This window comes from Photinus pyralis, unplaced genomic scaffold (genome assembly GCF_008802855.1).
Source record: "Photinus pyralis isolate 1611_PpyrPB1 unplaced genomic scaffold, Ppyr1.3 Ppyr1.4_LG2, whole genome shotgun sequence".
In the NCBI taxonomy this organism is placed as follows: domain Eukaryota; kingdom Metazoa; phylum Arthropoda; class Insecta; order Coleoptera; family Lampyridae; genus Photinus; species Photinus pyralis.
In genome coordinates this window covers 17268227-17288327 of record NW_022170403.1, presented here as the reverse complement: position 1 = coordinate 17288327, position 20101 = coordinate 17268227, and the positions used below count along the sequence as shown (strand labels likewise).

Genomic DNA, 20101 nt, shown 5'->3' with positions numbered 1-20101 from the left:
AACCTCTATTAACGCGAAAATAGTAGTTTCCAGGATTCAGAAATTGGCTTTCATGGGGAATGTACCCAATAATCTTATCAATTTTCGAGCATGCGCTTGTAGTATTTGGATGGAATGTCAAAACACTTGAAAGAATAAAATAAGTAAATATACTATCGTCTTACTTGCACTTTTTTATGAGGAGTGATGGAAATAACATGCTTTACATACTTTTTGGGAACAAAGTACCAGTTGCAACACTAATTTCTAACAGTCTTCAGTTACGGAACGTAAAGATAGTTTGTCAACTGTACAAATGGATCATTGGATCACGTCTGACACTTAAACTAGGGCTCCACCTGCAGTTTTGGAATCGGTCGCATTTGGAATGAACCTTGTTTGGACCCCTTAGGAGGTAACCATACTCAAAGTCCCCAGGATTCCGACTGGAGCCTTCCCGGGGAGAGGGGCGCAAAGGATATCTTGAAAACGGTGCGTCTAGGAAAAAATTGTTTAAGAGCAAAATAAGCTCATAAAATTGTCTACAATTTTGATTGTATACACTTTTTCGAAATTCCCAACCGTTTCCGCGATATAAGCTCCAGAAGGCCGGAAATTTTTGAAAAATTGTTTTTACCCACGCGTTTCGTCAAACATTCCTTATATCCTGTGAACCGATTATCTGAAAAAAAAGCCGCCGACGAAAAAGTTGTAAAACATTAAATTTCCTTTCCGAAAATATGGCTCCTTTCCAAATTGTCGTAACCAGTCAAAAGTTACAGCAGTTTTAAGATTTCCTGAAATGTTTCATCATCTTCTATATGCAACAATTTCAATGATTTGTCACCTACACTCTTGCTATTTTCCATTTTAACTTCTATTTATGATATAAGGACAATAAATGGGCATCCAAGTGGGTAATATATCCAGGAAAAATTATTAATATTATTACGTGATAAAATTTAAATAATAGAATGGATTATTCGCTGTCATTAGCAGTGGATGTGCAAGGTTAGTACATTGTGGACGTGGACCTTTTGAGTCTCTTCGGGCAGGATGGGGCGGGCTGTTCTTCCTCGAGTGGAGCGTCTTCCGGTGAAATATCCACAATTTCGACATCGTATATGTCCTCTTCGCCCTCTTCCTCTTCCTGGAGAGGTATCCCATTCAAACAATTTCCGTGGCAATTGTGGCAGATGGTTGAGCATCGCATGGAGGCCTTTTTGCACCCACATCTCACAGAACTGCAGTCTGTCGTGCATCTGCAGAAAATACAGTTGAGTATTTCTTCCGGTGCAGCTGGATTTTAAAACTGCTGTAACTTTTGACCGGTTAAACGATAATTTGGGAAGGAGCGATATTTTCGGAAAGGAAATTTAATGCTCTACAACTTTTTCGAAGGCGGATTTTTTCTCAGATCATCGGTTCGCAGGATATAAAGGAATGTTTGATGAAAAACGTGAGGTAAAAACCGATTTTTCAAAAATTTCCGACCTTCCGGAGCGTATATCGCGGAAACGGTTGGGAATTTCGAAAAAGTGTATACAATCAAAATTGTAATTTTATGGGCTTTGATTTTGCTCTTAAACAATTTTTTCCAGGACGCACCGTTTTCAAGATATCAGCGAAAAACAGAAAATGTTGACCTTTGCGCCCCTCTCCCCGGGAAGGCTCCAGTAGGAATCCTGGGGACTTTGAGTATGGTTACCTCCTAAGGGGTCCAAACAAGGTCCTGAAGTCAAACCTTCCGCTTCCAGCCATACCGCGCACACCCCCCTTTTAGCACTCGTTGCCTGGACTACAAGTACAAGTAGGAATTTGGTACGATGCCAAAAACAATATAACTTTAAGGTAAAGGATGAAGGAGAGGGGGGGATTTAATAAAAACGGTACCATAAAATCAAAAATTTCTAGGTATTATTTTATAAAGCAGGATTAATTAATATACGCAAACAAGCAAAAAATTTCAAATTTATATGAAACCCGCTTATTGCAAGGAAAATTCAATACTGTATAGGGGATACTATTAAATATAATTAAATATTACAATTTTTAATTTTGTAATAAAGCTCTAAACTCAAACATTCCTTCCAAATATCGGATTGGAACTATGCTGCGAATTTCACAATGCAGTACAGGATTTTTCGAGACTGTTTGTCTTTTGATGAAATAATGCAACACAAGCATTGTATAACGATTCCGTTACACTATCGATTGAAAATGTTTGCGAGTATTTGGCTAGAAAACTCATGACATCATAATATTTATTTCATGATATGCAAAATAAATATGCTGCCCGGTTGAAAAGCTCAACGTTCGGCCGTTCGGCGTTGTTATGCATTAAAAAGTTTTATTTATTTTTACTCCCCCAGGTCGATTTAACCATTACGTTTCTTTTTAATTCCCATGTTCCTAACAACATCAAAATCATTAAATCTCCCATCCGCACGAGCTGCTTGCGCAAGCTCGAATTTCCTAAATGCTCGAAAAAGTTTTGTTAAATAACGTTCCCATAAATTTTTATTATTTGCGAACTCGTTCCCGAACACATGCCTCGGAAATAGAGGGGATGTTTCTCTTATCATTACCATTTTTCGCTTCGCTTTCTTATCAATATACTCTCGTGCAATGGGTGCAATGATCGGGTTATTTTGGAGAGACGCCGCCGTCGACTCAATAGTTCGAGCGAAGGACTCCAGTTCGTTGCACTTGCAGTTCATATTCGAAATTCTGCATGGCGCAGTATTGCGAATTGCATTATAGTAATTTAATCAATTTCGCCGTATCGTATTACGTAGAAGGTAATCAATTCGTTTTTTCGTCACAAAAAATTTGAGTACCTAATTATTAATAAGTTTGAAGTATTCGTTGCTTCTATTCGATTTAATTTCCTTTGTCCGTTTTGTTTGCTTTCATTAAACTCATTTGCATTTTGTAAAATTCAAATAGTTTGCTGGTTGGATTTAAATTTCAAATTTTGGGAAATGTTACACTGTACATTGTGAAAGTATCGGTGCTTTTATAAGGTGGATAGCATTTGTAGCGACACGAAACCTAACAAGATACGAAGAATCGCATACGATTTTCAGTATAGGGGAATTTTTTGTCACTCCGCTCGCATTCGGAAACCAGACTTTTGATCCGGCCCATATTCAATGGCACTGATCCTTGAACTCGATTGTCGAAGGTTTGACATCGCTATCTCTTTTCGTTCTCGAGTTAGAGAGGAACAGACAGACGGACAAAACCATCACATAAGGGGAATTTTTTTCTTTCGAAAAATTCCCATAAAAAGCACTTTACGATTGTACTTTACAAAAGAAATTCTGAAAATAACTTTTTAAACTCTTTACAATGGATTTGATCATCAATTGTATGAAAACTCGTGTTTTTATATAAAGGTAGGTACCGGCTTTTGTCTCCAATATTCTCTAACAACCGGGGCTAAAATCTCACTTTTTTACCTTTTGTGATAGCCCACCCTATACAGGGTGTTTTTTTGGGAGCTTTAGTTAAACGTTTCTGGGAAAGTAAAATAGGCAGGTTTTTGAAAATTTGTTCTTAGGAGTTACGCTGAAGGCCGAATCGATGTAAAATATTTTCAAAATGGCCTCACTTCCGGAAACACCGGAAGTAGATAGTAACTTCGTTATTTTAAATAGCAACCCCAATTTTTTATTGGGTTTTTGGATTCTACGTGAAATTTCAGTTCTTTTGATACACATATGTCGATATCTGCCATTTTATGGTTTTTAAGTTATTTTGACTTTAAGAAAAAAAATGGCGGATGCAGATGGTACCTTGATAATTGATTACTTGAAAACGGTTGTAGTCATGGCAACCTATTTTTATCAGTGCATATAGAATGAATACAGCTTTCTTTTAGTGTACTTAAAAAAAAAGTTAAGTTGCGTAAGACCGCCCCTATGAAGATCCAAATTTATGAAACTTCAAAGACTAAACACTCAGTTTTTTTTAAATGGAATCACCATTTTCTTAATATTGCATGAGATACAGAATGGAAATGGGCATATTTTGACAATACATGTTCCTATAGCTATCTTTAACAGTTTCTGACTTATTCCCATTTTATTGAATTGACACTATTTTTTTCGAATTTTCTTTTTAGTAGTCGGCCATGATTTTATAACAATTGAATTTTAAACAATTCTAGTGACACTAATCCGTCACCTACTGTTATAGGTTAACATAAGTTTTTCAAAAATCGAAAAATGACGCAGTGGTTTCACCTATTTTGGAATTTAATTGTTATTTATGGTGAAATGGACAGAATCGCGGCACATGCTTGCCGTACATTCATTCGAACACTGGAACGAAATTGTATGAATTTTGGAAATGTTGTATCCTCAAATTCACCCGTTGAAGCACAAGTGATACAAAGCTTTACAAGAGAATATTTAAGAAAACGAATTGAATTGCAAATGCAAGATTAACAAAATAAATTCAATGTAAAATATAAAAAACTTCGTTGAAACATTTTTTGTATGGAATTGTTGCTAGAACAGATATCGCACTACCTCTCTGAATTTTTAGACTTATACGTTGTTTAAGAAGTTCAGTTGAACGACTCTGTCTAGATTTCTCAAAAATTTTCCGTCCTATATCCTTAATAAATGACTTATTTATTAATGAATTATTTAGACTAGAATCAATGATATTAAAGAATCCTTTTCTTGATTTGTTTAAAATTCGATTGTTATAAAATCATGGCCAACTACTAAAATGAAAATGCAAAAAAATGGCATCAATTCAATGAAATGGGAATAAATCAGAAAATGTTAAAGATAGCTATAGGAACATGTAATATCAAAATATTCCAATTTCGATTCTCTATCTCATGCAATTGGTCATTCCATTTAAAAAACTGAGTTTTTGGACTTTGAAGTTTCTTAAATTTGGATCTTCATAGTTTGCGGTTGTATGCAACTTAATTTTTTTTAAGTACACTAAAAGAAAGCCCTATTCATTCTCTATGCACTGATAAAAATAGATTGCCATGACTGTAACCGTTTTCAAGTAAGCAATTATCAAGGTACCATCTGCATCCGCCATTTTTTTTCATAAAGTCAAAATAACTTAAAAACCATAAATGGCAGATATGGATATGTGGGTATCAAAAGAACTGAAATTTGACGTAGAATCCAAACATGCAATAAAAAATAGGGGTTACCATTTAATATAACGAAGTTACTAGCTACTTCCGGTGTTTCCGGAAGTGTGGCCATTTTGAAAATATTTTACATCGATTCGGTCTTCAGAGTAACTCCTAAGTACAAATTTTCAAAAACCTACCTATTTTACTTTCCCAGAAACGTTTAACTAAAGCTCCCCAAAAAAAACCCTGTATAAACAATTGATACTTACATGTATAATTAATTCAGCTGGGATTGGAAGGAGCAAATATTATTTCAAATGATGAAAGTATTGACTGGTCACTTCTATTTCTCTATTTTTGTTTTTCTTCTTTCTTTCTTTTTTAATGTTTATTTTCGCCAAAGTGCAAGAGAAAAAGTTTATTGTCAAAATTCTTTGCCGAAAAAAGCAACGCGATAATAAACTTACTTAGAAAAGATACTGCAGCAATAGTTGAAACATAAAACTTCCCATTAGGAAATTGAACATTGGAATAATCCAGCGCTTTGTTTTCTCACGCCTACGACGTATTATAACCAGCTTGCGTTGATTTTACGGGACGGCTTTAAATTTGTCTTTTTGGAGAAATTCTACCAAGAGTATATCCAGAAAAATTGAGGGAAAGCAGTATACGCATCCCAGGATCCAAAACCACTAAGTGAAGTCTTCCAGAGAGCAGACCTGTGAAATCCGCCTGAGGTTAACGGCTTGCTGCGATTGCCACAATTAAAAAAGTACCTTTTGTCTCATTTAATTGCGTTTGATTGCGAAATAGAGTGAACTAAATTAACTTATCTGTTTGTGTGCGTAATATCGAACGTTTATTAGATTTAGATTTGTTCATTTAAATTTAACAATAGGTTTCCTCTAGTTGTTTATCTCAATTAGAATTAGGGAACCGCTCTTTTAGAGTGGTTGTCAGAGTTTTGTTTTCATTATTTCAACATTTAATAATAATAAATGTATTTAAGTCTTTATTAACTTGCTGGATTATAGGAGTGTAGGTAACAAGAAATCCAATTTGGAGTTATGCTTATATTTTCATTGTTTTCAATATAAGCATAACCTCAAATTGCATTTCTTATTACCTACTCCTATAATAAAAAAAGAAATTAAAAAAAATATGGAAAACTTTTTAAACGTAACTTTCTGGAATTTTGCTAATCTACAAGGGAAAGTAAAAAGAGTTTGGTCAAAGAGAGGCCTAAATGCGAATTACATCAGCTCTCCAAAACATATTGGAGTGTAAATTTCTAAATCAGTATCTTTCCAAATTTTGATTACAAATTATTGACAATTTCATCAGTGAAATAGAAATGAACTAAATTCTTTCCTACTCTTAAACTATTTTTACCTGAGCTAGCTTGAAGTAAAGTACAAAAGATAAGTTCCAAAAGTACTTCAATATTCAAGACGAAGAAACAACGATACGAATTTACATCACGAACCTGAGAAATCTTCAGAATTACTGATCCACTCTTCCATTCCATCTGTAACCCAATCGGTATACAGTGTGGCAACAATTATTGCCAACAATGCCAACTATCTGAACTTTTAATTAAATGGCATCTGTCCTTACTGTAGACATAATCCGTTTTATGTTGGCATATTAATTATTATTTATGTAGCAGACTAGGATTAGCAACTAGCACCTAGATACATTATTTTAATTATGTGATAAGGCATGACCTTGCAAATACTCAATCGCTAACCACGGAATGTCAACAGAAAAACAGTTTATAAAGTTTAAGTTATAATTCAGCTTCCATCTCGCGCATATACAGACTCCAGCACAAAAGATAATTCATTTTCATGCTTAAAATATGCACAAAGGGTAGTTTTACTACTAAACTGCACATAAAATCATATACAGGGTGATTCCTATAGTACCTGCCACCGTTTGGGAGCGTATAGGGGGTGCCTAGGGAAAGTCTTTTCATATAGGACACTTGGGTTCGGAAATCCAAAATAAGGGCGCCAGAACCAAATTTATCTTCTGGAATTTCACGCCTGTATGTAGGCAACCCAACCGACCGACGTTTCGCGCGGAGCGATGCAGAGCGAGTTAGCGCGAGGAAGCGACATGGGAGGGAAGGAGGGAAAACGACAGTCAAAAGCAATAACGTTTACAAGTGTTCAACGTGGCCACCGTTGTTCTCAATGCACTTCCTACATCTAGCCAACCACTCCCCTCGAACTCGCGTGAAGACTCCTATGTCCTGGCGAACAGCCTCTCCGGCCATGACGACGCGCGCAATTAAGTCCTCTTCGGATTCGACGGGAGTCTCGTAGACGTGCGCTTCCATCACACCCCACAAGTAAAAATCTAATGGGGTGATGTCGGGCGAGCGGGCAGGCCACTCCACCGCACCTCCACGGCCGATCCATCTGTCCGGATAGGTTTGGTCCAAGTGTTCCCTCACCTGCCGCCCGTAGTGAGCAGGGCACCCATCGTGCTGGAACCAGTGGTCCCAGTACAAGTTCACTGGAACATCCATTAAAAGTTCTGGTAGCACCTCGCGCAGGAAAATCAGGTAATTATGGGCATTTAGACGCGGAGGGAGGATGTAAGGCCCCAGTAGGTTGTCCCCCAGGATGCCAGCCCAAACGTTTAAAGAAAACTTGTCCTGGTATCCTCGCGTAAACGTTTCATGAGGATTGTGCTCCGCCCAGTAGTGGCTGTTACGAGGATTGAAGGTCCCCTCTCTTGAGAATCCTTTCTCGTCAGTAACTAGCACGCTCCTCAGAAAGTTCGGATTAGCTTCTTCCTCCTGGACGACTAAGTTGCAGAATTCCAGCCTCCTTTCATGGTCACCCGGCCGTAACTCTTGCACTTTCTTAAACTTATAGGGGTGTAAGTTGTTGTTGTTGGCGATGTTCCACACTGTGTGTTGACTACAACCCACCTGATCTGCTACAAGTCGAGTGCTAGTACGCGGGTTTGCCTCGAAACGTTCCAACACATCCTCCTCTAAGGCATTTACCAACGGGCGATCGCGATCACGGGCGCTAGTGGGCTGCGAAATAGGAGGAGGTCGGTGTAAACAAACAAACTTTTCGAAATGGGTGCTTAAATGACCCAAGTATCGATGTGCATCACGAATCTGTGTGTAAAGTTAAGCCTCCGTCAGCTTACCTGCAATTGCCCTGTCTCGCACAGTCGGAAGTGAACTTCTTGAAAGACCTGTCTGCAGGGTAACTGACGGTTTGGATACCGCTCAGCGTACGCTCGTCGTGCAGCTCGTGCGTTACCATTTGCCAATCCGTACATGAAGTGCATGTCCGCGTATTCCGTGTTAGTAAAACGTGCCATAGTGTTTATTCACTTGATACGCGTCGTTGCAGACGGGATTTCGTGGGTTTAAACAAAATTCTGATCAAGTGTCAGCCACACATCGCCGCCTGAGATCGCTCCGTGTGCACCGCCGGCCGGTTGGGTTGCCTACCTACAGGCGCGAAATTCCAGAAGGTAAATTTGGCTCTGGCACCCTTATTTTAGATTTCCGACCCCAAGTGTCCTATATCAAAATACTCCCCTACGCACCACCTACACGCTCCCAAACGGTGGCAGGTACTATAGGAATCACCCTGTATAACTAAGATATAACATCGTATCCCAAAATGGTTTTTATTCAATGGTAACATGAAATAGAAATTGTGTTGATAAAGCAAGATACTTCTTTCGTATATTCGTTGAACGGAATTATTTATGTACGTTTAACGACATCGCCTCCGAGTTAAGGTTTCTACTATTGAAAAAGAGAGGTAAAAGGAACTTACTTTCATTATATTACATACCTGGGTACAACTTACCAGTCGTATTGACATTTAGTAGATAACGGCATGGACATGGACTTACCTGCAACAAAAAAAAACATATATTAGTGAGTGCGGGATAAGTTTGGTTTTTGAGTTTTTTTCACATTTTTATGGCAGTTTGAGAAACTGCAGTTTTTTTTACAAATGAAATACCCTGAGTGAGTAAGTATGTGTAAAGTTGACTCATAAGTATATGGTAACTGTCAGTAACTTGCTCGAATTTTCCGATTAATTACATATGATTAAGCGTAGCAGAATTGTATTATATGTTTTTGGTGATGCCTTCGGCTATCTGAAATGAACGTACAAGTTTTAGTTGGCAGCCATCTCCAATTTAAGGGATTGTTGCGACCTGTCTAAGTGCTTACATCATTCTGGATGAAACGAGAGTGTTTACAACACTTAACGTGATTTTGCTTTTATTAGAGAAACAAGTAGAATTTCAGTTTAGGAAACATGAAATTAATTTCCTTTAAGGGAGACATGGAAGTACTTAAAACCATCATTTGTACAGGCTAGTCATTTTCGGTTTAACCATTAATTAACTACCTATACGATAATCCATGGTTTAACGAAACGAAATGAGTATTTAGACTGGACCTAAATTTTTAAAATGGGTTACACCATGCAACTCGAGCCACTGCAACTGTGTCGTCACCTATAGGTATGTGAAGGTTTTGTCCGTCTGTCTGTCTGTCTGTCCCTCGTCGAACTCGAAAAGGAAAAAAGACAGCGATGTCAAACCCTTCACCAATCGATTTCTACGAGTTCAAGAATCAGGTCTGGTTTCCGAATGTTGAATGGCAAAAATTCCCCTAATACTGAAAATCGTATACTATTCTTCGTATCTTGTTAATTTTTACTCCCGAGGAATATGTTTCGTGGTTATTAGAAATTTTATAGACCTCTTGCTACCACTAGATAGTCGGCTAGAGGTTGTTAAAGGATCGGTGTCTATAATATCGTCAACAAATTGGACGAAGTTAAATAACATTTATATCTATTTCGGTGTAAATGATTTGATGTTGTTTACGTTATCCTTTTACGAATTAGGAGTTATAACGGAAATGAATCGAGAAAATCTGTAAGAAGATTATTTCCGCTTATACCGCCGATCGAATCCAAATCCCTCGAGAATTAACCTACTTTTAGGATGGAAAGTATTAAAAAAAACTGCAAAAATAAATTTTATAAAATAACGTTATTAATTTATTATTAAACGCTCGCGAGCAAACGTAAATTCCAATTAAAGCTCTCGCCGACATTTCTATTGAATTTCGTAAGTCGCACCGAAAATCTCATTTTTAAAATTTATGCCTTTACTACAAGTGCGCAAACAGTCTGAACTAATTTGCATTTAATTGAATTTTCAAGCAATTAATCCATAAGCTCATAATTTTGGAGCGCACTTTTTTATGACGCACTTTACACGTTTCTACCCTTGAAAACACATTGCGAATGGCAAACTAAAACGAATTAGTGATGTTCTGGCGAAATCTCATGGTTTTCGTTTTTAATTGCATCGGTATGATAAGAAGAGGGCGACGGATTATGTTAATTTAATTCATGATGTCAAGAAGTTGTGACAAATGCTTGTAGAATGTTATTCGTCGACACTCATTTTCATACATAATGCTTGAAGTTTGGGATGTATTTATTCATACACCAAAGAGGTTAGTTAGTTAGTTAGGACTTATCCCTCCCTGTCATAATTACACTTTCGTAGTCGTAGTGCAGGCTCATGTGTGATACGTCGTTGGGTAGCTCTGAAAAAATGCTTTCCAACCATACCAAATAGCATTACATTTAGGTTAGTAATTATCGTGCAAATCAAAAAATAAACTAATATGACGATGAAATATGTTGATTTCTATTATATTGAGCCCGCAGTTTTTCCTGTTCACTCGAAGTCCTACAACTTTTGTTCCTGATGTTGAACCAGCTTCCTGAAAATCAATAACGTGTCCAAAGTACCCGTACATCAAATTTCAACACAATCGGCCACTGCGCATTTTTATACTTATCTAATCTAGGTAATGTGGTTTTGCGTTTCTCCAACGAAATTGGTACGTATATAATACCTTCTTTGAATGCTGCTACCGGGACCCTATTTTCGACTCTGTCCGATGTAACGCAATTTCAACATTTCTACGAGGACCTGCTAGGATCTTACGATTTTATTCATAAATTAAATCACAATATTACACACATTTTTTGTTGACAGCCAAACCTTATATATAGGTATAGGTCTTGGTTCAGTTTGAATAAATTTCATACGGATACGGTATCCGTATGAAATTTATTCAAACTGAACCAAGACCTATACCTATATATACATCACGACCCTAACTAGCGAAAATAGTCGTAGGTTACACGATTGTTCAGTATTACTGAAAAGGAACACAGCATACATTTAAAACCCCTGCACGTGTATTAAGGGAAGAGCGTGTTTACAATTTCATTTCTCTTCGTTTGTAGTGAATAAGTAAATATAATATCCACGAAATTACATTCAAAAGAGAAGGAACTTTCAGTTTGATACTAAAACCAATAATGTCAAACGCGATTTCAAAAAGTATCTCAACATTAATCATGTGAATAAACCCAAAAGTTTGCCTTTCGTTGTTACAGTTATATAGACTTCGAAACAAGAAACTTTTATGCAAATTTTCGATAAGAAATCCTTTCCTGCAGTCACAGCCAATTTCGTATCGGAAGTTTGATCGGTTTCCAGGTTGAAAATGAATCGAAAATAACCCACTTTACGTTAGGTTGAATGAAGGTCTTTTTATAAGTTTCTGAAAGAACTTCTATACATTTTAAGGTAGATTCATAACATAGTGGCCTAAGTGGATGGGGAAATAGTATATCAACAAATAATATTGCAGTGCCTTCACAATGAAAGGGACAAATTCTCTTATAATATCGGTTATACTATAGTTTTTTGCATTAACGATTTTATATACAGGATGTCTCAAGTGCGAGGTATGACCTCGGAATTAAATGGAACATCCTGTATATTGTGAAAATTTACAATAGTACGATACATTTCGTTTACCATATACTGTAACGTACTTTTGATTATTGATTTATTTACAATTAACTAACAATAAATTTATAACAGTCTCGAAATGGATTAATAACAATAATTGTAATTTATCAATACACCCATCGATGTTGCAACTGACTCGAAATAGAATTCGATTTGCTTATATAGCAAAGAACATTTTTTCTAGAATGTTCTCGAGCGCTCAAGAACGCTTTCGAAAGGTTTAGGACAAAAACGCCGACGACTAATCTTTCATGGAGCTTCGATGGCTATTGGGATTTCCAGAATCTTCACTACACTGCCTCCCTCTTAAAACTGTTGCGTCTCGCAACATGAGACGACGGTTGTAGCGAAGACACCGACCATCTTGATAGCGTTAAAATGGCTTCAAGTTGGCCGTTATTTCCCTGATAAAATCGACATATAGGTATTGCGCCCAATTGAAATTGATATCTTCGCACGGGAACCCCCCTTGAAGTCTTAACATCCTCGAGTTGGGTTGGTATTATTTAGCGAGGGGTACCCGGAACCGTCTTTAAAAACCAAATCGCACCTACCTCAAAGTTAGATGAGAGGGCGTAGAAACCAATTAATACGAATAAAGATACTAACAATTATTAAATTACGTCGACTCAACCGTCGGATATTGGATGTCTAAAAAGAAAAGGCACCAAGATAACGAATGAGTTAGCAAAATGGCGTTATCACTTACTTGTCGAAATCTACAAATCCTCCCAACAGTGGAAATAAGTGCTTCAGCTTGCTTTAACTACCGCAAATACTGAGCACAACGAAAAAGGTCGATTACAAAAGTCACTAATAAATAATTTATGCAATTAGATCATTAGAATTATGACACTTCCGCTTCACCGGCATGTTGAAAGAAACAGTCTCTTTCGGCCAACGTGAAAATATTCCTACTCGCAACTTGCGCGCGCTTACGCAAAAGCTAAACTTGAGAATAAATCATTACAAATATTATCTGAATAGGGTCCTTGTACCCAAAAGTGATTGGTTATTATTTATTTTTATATATTTTCCCTTTTAAGTTGCGATTTAATTTAGTCAGTTAGAACTTTCTTAGGACTTGGGATTCTAATTTATTAGTCGTAAGGTGTAGTTGCGAAAAAAGGAAAATGTATTTTTTAATTCAGCAAACAGTAGTGTAGTAATAGGGAAATGGGTGATCACGATTTCAAATTTATTGATCAAACTTCAAAGTAAACGTAATCCCAGTTATGAATATACTATCAAGGAAATTAAAAGTATGATTTTCAAGAGAAAAGGGAAAAGTGAATCTTCCTTAAACCATTGAAACCATGGTGAGGATAATTAAATAAATGATAAAAGAGCTAGCCGTCGGATAAATAACTTAATTAGAAATCAGTAAAATGTTATAGTAAAGGTTTCATTCAAACGAAAACGTTAGGGGTGTTAACCTCTATCAGTAACACTAGTTGCAGCGACCCTCTGTCATAAAATTGATGGAAGCACTTCTATGGGATTGCGTATGTATGAGAACAAACTGAAAAAAATACTTAGAGTATATCATTTTCCAAAAAATGGTACGTTCTTTGTTTCCTAATCGACTAGATTCATTTTTGGTCACCTTCATAATACTATTAAACCCACTGCACCGATAATGATCAGCCTTCAATCATTAATGCTTATGAATCACGGCCAAAATGACATTACATCTAAAACTGAAACATTGGGCTCGTTCATAAGACACAACAGTTACCGCTACGCTACCTCGTAGCGTATCGGTAACAGTTGGGGTCTTATGTCACGTTCCCTACTTTGACATATGTAGCCCTACTAAAAATGGCCGACTGCTCCGTAAAGAGCGTAAAAGTAGCGACGTAATTATAAGACGTATCGATAACTGTTCCACAACAGTTGTGTCTTATGAACGCGCCCATGATATAATTGCACCACAGAACATAGTTTGCTTAGTCACCGAAACCTATAAAAATATCAATACACAATTCAGTTCGACAAAAAAATAATTTTAGTTAGCCATGTATCAACCAAAGTAAGAAAATTCTTGTTGAACAATTTCCGAGACAATTTCATTAATCATTCCTACCTTATACGATACCATTGTTTAATATACATTGATCAGTATGGTAACAACTTAATCCATTAAAGTGGTTGATCGAATTATTTCTAGTTCTGCTCCTGAAAGCTCGTCTGGAATTGTACAACTTATAATTAATGGCTCTAATTAAATCGCAACTAATCCTCTCCTTTTGCACTTAATGCCTTCTTCCTGTGTGCCATTGTGTATAAATAGAACGGGAGGCGAAGGCAACATAAATTGAGTTGCGACTGGACGCGATTCTGCTAATGACAAAATGAATTCGGATTGGTATCACATTGAATTTGTAATTGCCCTGAAATTTCGATAAATACCACGGAACCATACGTTATCATTAGAGGCCCATAATTTCATTATAAGCTCATGACCAGTAACGTATATATTCACAAATACGCTCGATTCATATTTAAAGTGCAATGTGTAAACTGTAAAGTATAGAACAATATTATTCTTGTAGAATTATTAAGGTCTTTTGTGAGGCAACAACCTTCCATAAAACCAACTTGTATAAGTATGAATTGCACTGCATTATACCTACTTTGAGTCAAAGGAGTTAGGTGGACTGGAAATTTGCAGATTATTATTATTTCCCTTTTGATTAAAAAATAATAAACCGAATTCGTGTGTTCAAAATGTAAATCTCAAGAACCACTTTCTGCTTTAGTTCGAAAAATCCAATATTGTACACAAAAATTTAAACTTACGATCTAAATTGATGTTGTCGGCGAAAGCATTCCAACATGTTTTCCACTTATCCAAACATGCTTTAAAGTTGTCTCCTTTACAGAATTCGTAGCGCAGGAGTCAAAGTAGTGTCCACAAAGCAGAAATTTTAGCCGTAATCCCAATAATCTGATCCTTTTAAACTGCCGAACAGCAACGTTTGCAGTATAATACGCGTTTTCTTGCAAAGTCGATTAACGTCTTTTAGTTCACTCTTCGACATCGTATCGCTTGAAAACATGCCTTCGGAAGAATTGGCGGTGTCTCTTATTGGTTAAATACATTTTTAGCAGGAAAAACTTACTTGTAATTCGGCAACCATTTTTTTCGAATTGAGTAAGAGCCATTGCTCAGTGACAAAAGTTAGGGGCAATTAAATCTGTATTTATTCTTTTAGTAGCTCGTGGTGGTTACATTGATCATGGCCCGCCTCGTGGCCCGCAGTACTAGATGCGTGCTTAATTCAAGCGAATAAAAAGGTTTAAACCCTTGGGTTTTAACCTCGGGTTTAACCCACAAAATACTACTTTATGTATCTCTCACATTCAAACTTTCCTTTTTAATAAATAAACAAAACAGCGAACTAACTGAAATTCAAATTTATAAAGCACTAAGAGTTTTAAAACTTATGTCCACAGGATTTAAGAATGTAAATATTAAAATTATACAGCGTGTTGATTCGACAGGCGGGACATATATGAAATCCCATGTAAATTTAAAGGAGATTAATTATTGGCTTCCCTAATTCTTTTAGAGTTTAGGTTATTTGAAGACGAGTTTGAAGAGCTTTAAAATCCGCATCTAAAAGAATAACTTTCGATGTTTTTGATTAACCCCATAACGAGATCTTGCCAAAATTATTTTGTAATGTCTGATACTGGTCGATAACTATTCCCTTGATAATTCTATTTAATCATCAATATTTTCTCTTCAGTCGTGTAATCCATGACTAATAATAGAAATAAAGCATTAAATTTCAGTATGACAACTTCATTTGACAATCAACCTTTACCGCAATTGTTCCCTATACATACGGGGCGATAGGAAAGGAGAAATTACAAAATATATTTTTGGCAATATCTCGTTAAGGCGTTAACCAAAAACATCGAAAGCTATTCTTTTAGATGGGAATTTTAATGCTCTTCAAACAACCTAAATACATTTTTCCTCTAAAATAGTTAGGGTAACCCTCGGGGAAACCAATAGTTAACCTCCTTCAAATTTACATGGGATTTCTCGAGGGATTTCTTATGTCCCGCCTGTCGATGCAACACGCTGTATACTTACAGTACCCGCTCTATTATCTACATTACATACAGTGAAAATACTAGAACAGTTCTAGTGAAATTATAAAATAGCGGCAACGTAAGCCGTCTGTATACGTGATAACTCACAAACGGTTTTAAATTTTAAAATTCTGTTTTCACTTTTCACTAATAGTTAGACAATGGACAAGAGCCTAACTGATTAAATTTTGGTAATTTAAACTTTCTGTTCGTCCGTCTGCGTTTGTCGCTCGTTGTCTATATTTGTTTGAAACAGTTTATTTCATATACGGATGGGTGAATTGGGAAGGTTTGTCGTATAAGAGCAGATCAAATTTCATTTACCAGTAATAACTAAGTAGTTTGGGAACGAACGGACTCGTGCTAACAAGATAAACAGAAGGACACCGTTTCAAAAACCGCTTTCTGTCCATTTTCCCAAAAACTCTTTTTAATAATAACTGTTTTCGAATTTTTTCGTAAACCAATACAGTTTCATTGCAAAAAAAATAATAACAAGTTGTAAATCAGCATATGCATGATGAAATCGCATTTTTAGTCATACAGATCAGTATTTTATTAACAAAGCTTAAAATTATCGATCTCACGAGTAATCTAACTCAAAATAGACTAGAGCCTGCACATCTACACTATATCCCTCTCAGCACTAGGTAACTAATATTAGGTGGTTAAGAGATGGGGGTCCAGTCGGCATAAAAGGTAGTAAGCCAAGATGAAAGAGCGTTATTTTATAAATTTAATATATTTCGGTTGACGTCGCAAGTTTGCAACCTTCATCAGAAACTAAAAATGGTAATGAGATTATTCCATACTATGGATAACGAGAACTTACAATTTATATATTGGTCGGAGTACTGGTGATCACAACATTAATTAGACTAGATTTATAAACCATTACTGTTAAATTAAAACGTTGACAAAGATGTTAAAAGATTACAAAATACAGAACACAGACATGTCCAAAAAGGCAAAAATTAAATGTAAAAAAGAAAAGTAAATTTCTTAGTTCCTGTGGTTCGGTACAAATTCACAATGTTTGTACAAAATTGAAGGTAAACTGATGGTTGCAGGAAGATTCGTTCTGGAAAATTCGCCCCAAGGATACCCTGGAAAATTCTTTTCTGCGAAATAGTCTTTACGAGAGTGAGGGACGAGTTTTCTTAGAGCCAAATCTTCCTGGGGCGAGTATGGTTGAATTTACTCCACACGATTTCAGATATTATTAACTGGCGCTTATGACTATTGCATCGTCACAAAAAAACAAGTATATTACAGTTTTCTTGTTAACATGGTACTTATTTGTAGGGGGTACCTCGCGAGAGCACGTCGCTCCGTGGAGGGGGAGGGCTTGTTTTTTGCCCTAAGGAAGGCGGCCATGTGGATGACAGTCCCTCCATATTTGCGGTTCTTGACCCTATAGTCGCGGTTTTTCGATAAATGAACAGGTTAAATATTATCTCAGGGCAGAGAGAAATGCAACGTCCAGAGTAATCTATCTAATCCAATTATGAACGACCAATCGGTTGATATGTCTGAAATTCTGAACCTTTACAAACATGCTCCATGTTTTCTGTTTGTGCGTCGCACACGCCCAACCGAAGCTTTTACAATACGTTTTGTAGAGAATTCATTAATTTTTTAATCCTCGTTTTAATCCTTTATTTATTTTGGGCTTTATTTTTGAGTGGGCGGGGTTTCAGCCAAGGCTGCTCTACCAACGCTCCCAGTTGTAGCACCATCCCTAAAGGTAGCCAGCCAAAGTGAGATTAAAAGTTACATTTTTACAAATAAATTTCCAAAACTTAATAAAATAAATATTGTCACAAATTTCCAGTACTAACGAAATAAACGTGACAAACTAAAATCGATCAGTGCAAATTCATTTAGTGACATGCGATATAATGGGAGTGTAGGTACCCTCCCCTATTTATTTTCTTAATTTCTTTTTTAGGGAGGTGAAATCGAATGAAATAGGGGGGGGGGGGCTAACTTCACGCGGGTGTTACATCTTCAATCTGCAATGATTTCTTGAAATGAAAAAAAATTAGTGGATTCGCAGTGAGAATAACAGCAAACTCTAGTGAACAGGTATTTGATTTTCATGCTCTAGCTAGAATTCTTTCATTTTGCTCTCTTCACACAAATAAAAAAAAGGTTCCAGAGAATTGACAATTGACGAATTCATCCTGCTAGGTATTCGCATTGAATAATAAATCTGAATCTTTATTCAATGGTTCAACGTTATAGTTATTTTACATACCACTACGCTAATTACGACTTTTCACTCTCATTATTATTAATGCGAAAACGATACTTTTCGATTGGGAATGAAAAATAAAAACATAAAATGAGCAGAATTATTTCAATACAACCCTCGTAAATGTACAGTTACAAGATACCAGTTACACACCATATACTGTGTGATAAAACCTATCACGTTATTACAATAACTTGCCGATTCATAAGTGCTTTTACAATGAGGAAGGAACGATTTTTTCACTAAAATAATGTCGACATCGACATTCTTTGTTTTATTATTACACTATGAATTTCCCAACAAACGATTATCGACACCATTAACTACATGTTTTAAAATTAAAATTCCACAACTTGACCTTTCTCTATAATCAAAGCAAGAACAATTATATGTTCAGTTCACTGTAATTGTCACTAATAGAATTTCATTAATAAATTAGGTAATGAAGATGTAAGTAAAATGACTCGCTCCAGTACCTACAGCAATATTGTTTAAATGAAGTTCCGGGAAAACGTAGCATTGGGCTTTATTGTGGAATGGAAAGTAGTTTGCTCATCATTTTAAATAAACCTATGGATTACATTACACCGTGTAGACCTTGCATTTTATAGCATTTGCGTGTCTGATAAGTATTAAGTAATAACAACCACAGCACGTTGACACAGAAACATGTAAAACTTTTTAGGTAGGTAGGTAGGTAAGGTACTCAACCAATACCGTTTCTACTCCACCAGTTCATTTATTCATGAATAGAATCGATTGCTGCATAACTTACAGTATTTTGGAATTGTGACTGTTTCGAAAATCCTCGAGGCATGCATAGGACGTATCCCAAGAAGTTGTTGGTATACAAATCTCTGTTGATAAACAATCCATTGACGAAAAGTGCCATGTATGCCTAACTCTATCCTTCGAAAGCATTCTGGTCTACATTTTAATTAATGACAATTCGATTGAACAATCAAATTCACGTTATTTTTACGTAATCGTTCAACACTTCAACGAACGCGGAACGGCGTGGAACAACACGAGAAAACAGAATTCAGCACGCAAGACGAGTGCCCGAGCCAGCAGCCGACTAATATTGGCAATTTCAGTAGCAGCAGCTGGTAGTTCATCGGCCTAAACAACTCTTTCATAAAGCTCAATGTTCTGCGCACATCGTCGACTGAATAAAAGGTGGGTATTCACCGGGATGCCATGCTAAGCGTGGACTTTATCGTTACCTGCTACAGTTTTTTTTTTGCTTCATCTTAAATTGCTTTTTTGTCTTTGTATAACGTTTTTGTATTTAATATTCTTGGAGGCTACCAAGAATACGAAACGTAGAGCAGATAATGGGACGTATGTTGTTGAATTTTGATAAACGCGCTTTACGTGACCTTTTTCAGATTGCTAAAGCTACACCAACCAATCACACTAATTATTTTATAATCCAATTTTTTTATTTATAACAGGAAATGCGAATAACGGTTCGGCCGGGATAGGTATGCAATTATAATGAAAGTAACGATAATTTGCAGATAATGACATTTCAATTAGACTGACGCAATTTATGCATATTGCAAGAAAATTTTAAACTTTCATTCTCTGGAGTATTATACGTTTTCGAATCGGAAAAATTCAGCGTAATTTTGCGCCCTTCTTGCAGAATGAATAAAACAATTTTTTCCACGACCCAGTTCTTTTAGTTACAGACCCGTGAGGTTGGCAAAACATTAAAAGCGCCAAGC

At 36.4% G+C, this 20101-nt stretch overlaps 1 protein-coding gene across 1 annotated transcript in view; it reads right to left on the bottom strand.

Moving 5' to 3' along the window:
- Positions 1 to 19433, bottom strand: part of LOC116164881 (spermatogenesis-associated protein 13-like) — a 96831-nt gene extending 77398 nt beyond the window's left edge. The window contains exon 1 of the mRNA XM_031479127.1: positions 19144 to 19433. Coding sequence (XP_031334987.1) covers positions 19144 to 19289 — 146 coding nt within the window. The 5' untranslated portion in view covers positions 19290 to 19433. The remainder of the gene's footprint in view (positions 1 to 19143) is intronic.
- Positions 19434 to 20101: the final 668 nt, after the last annotated feature.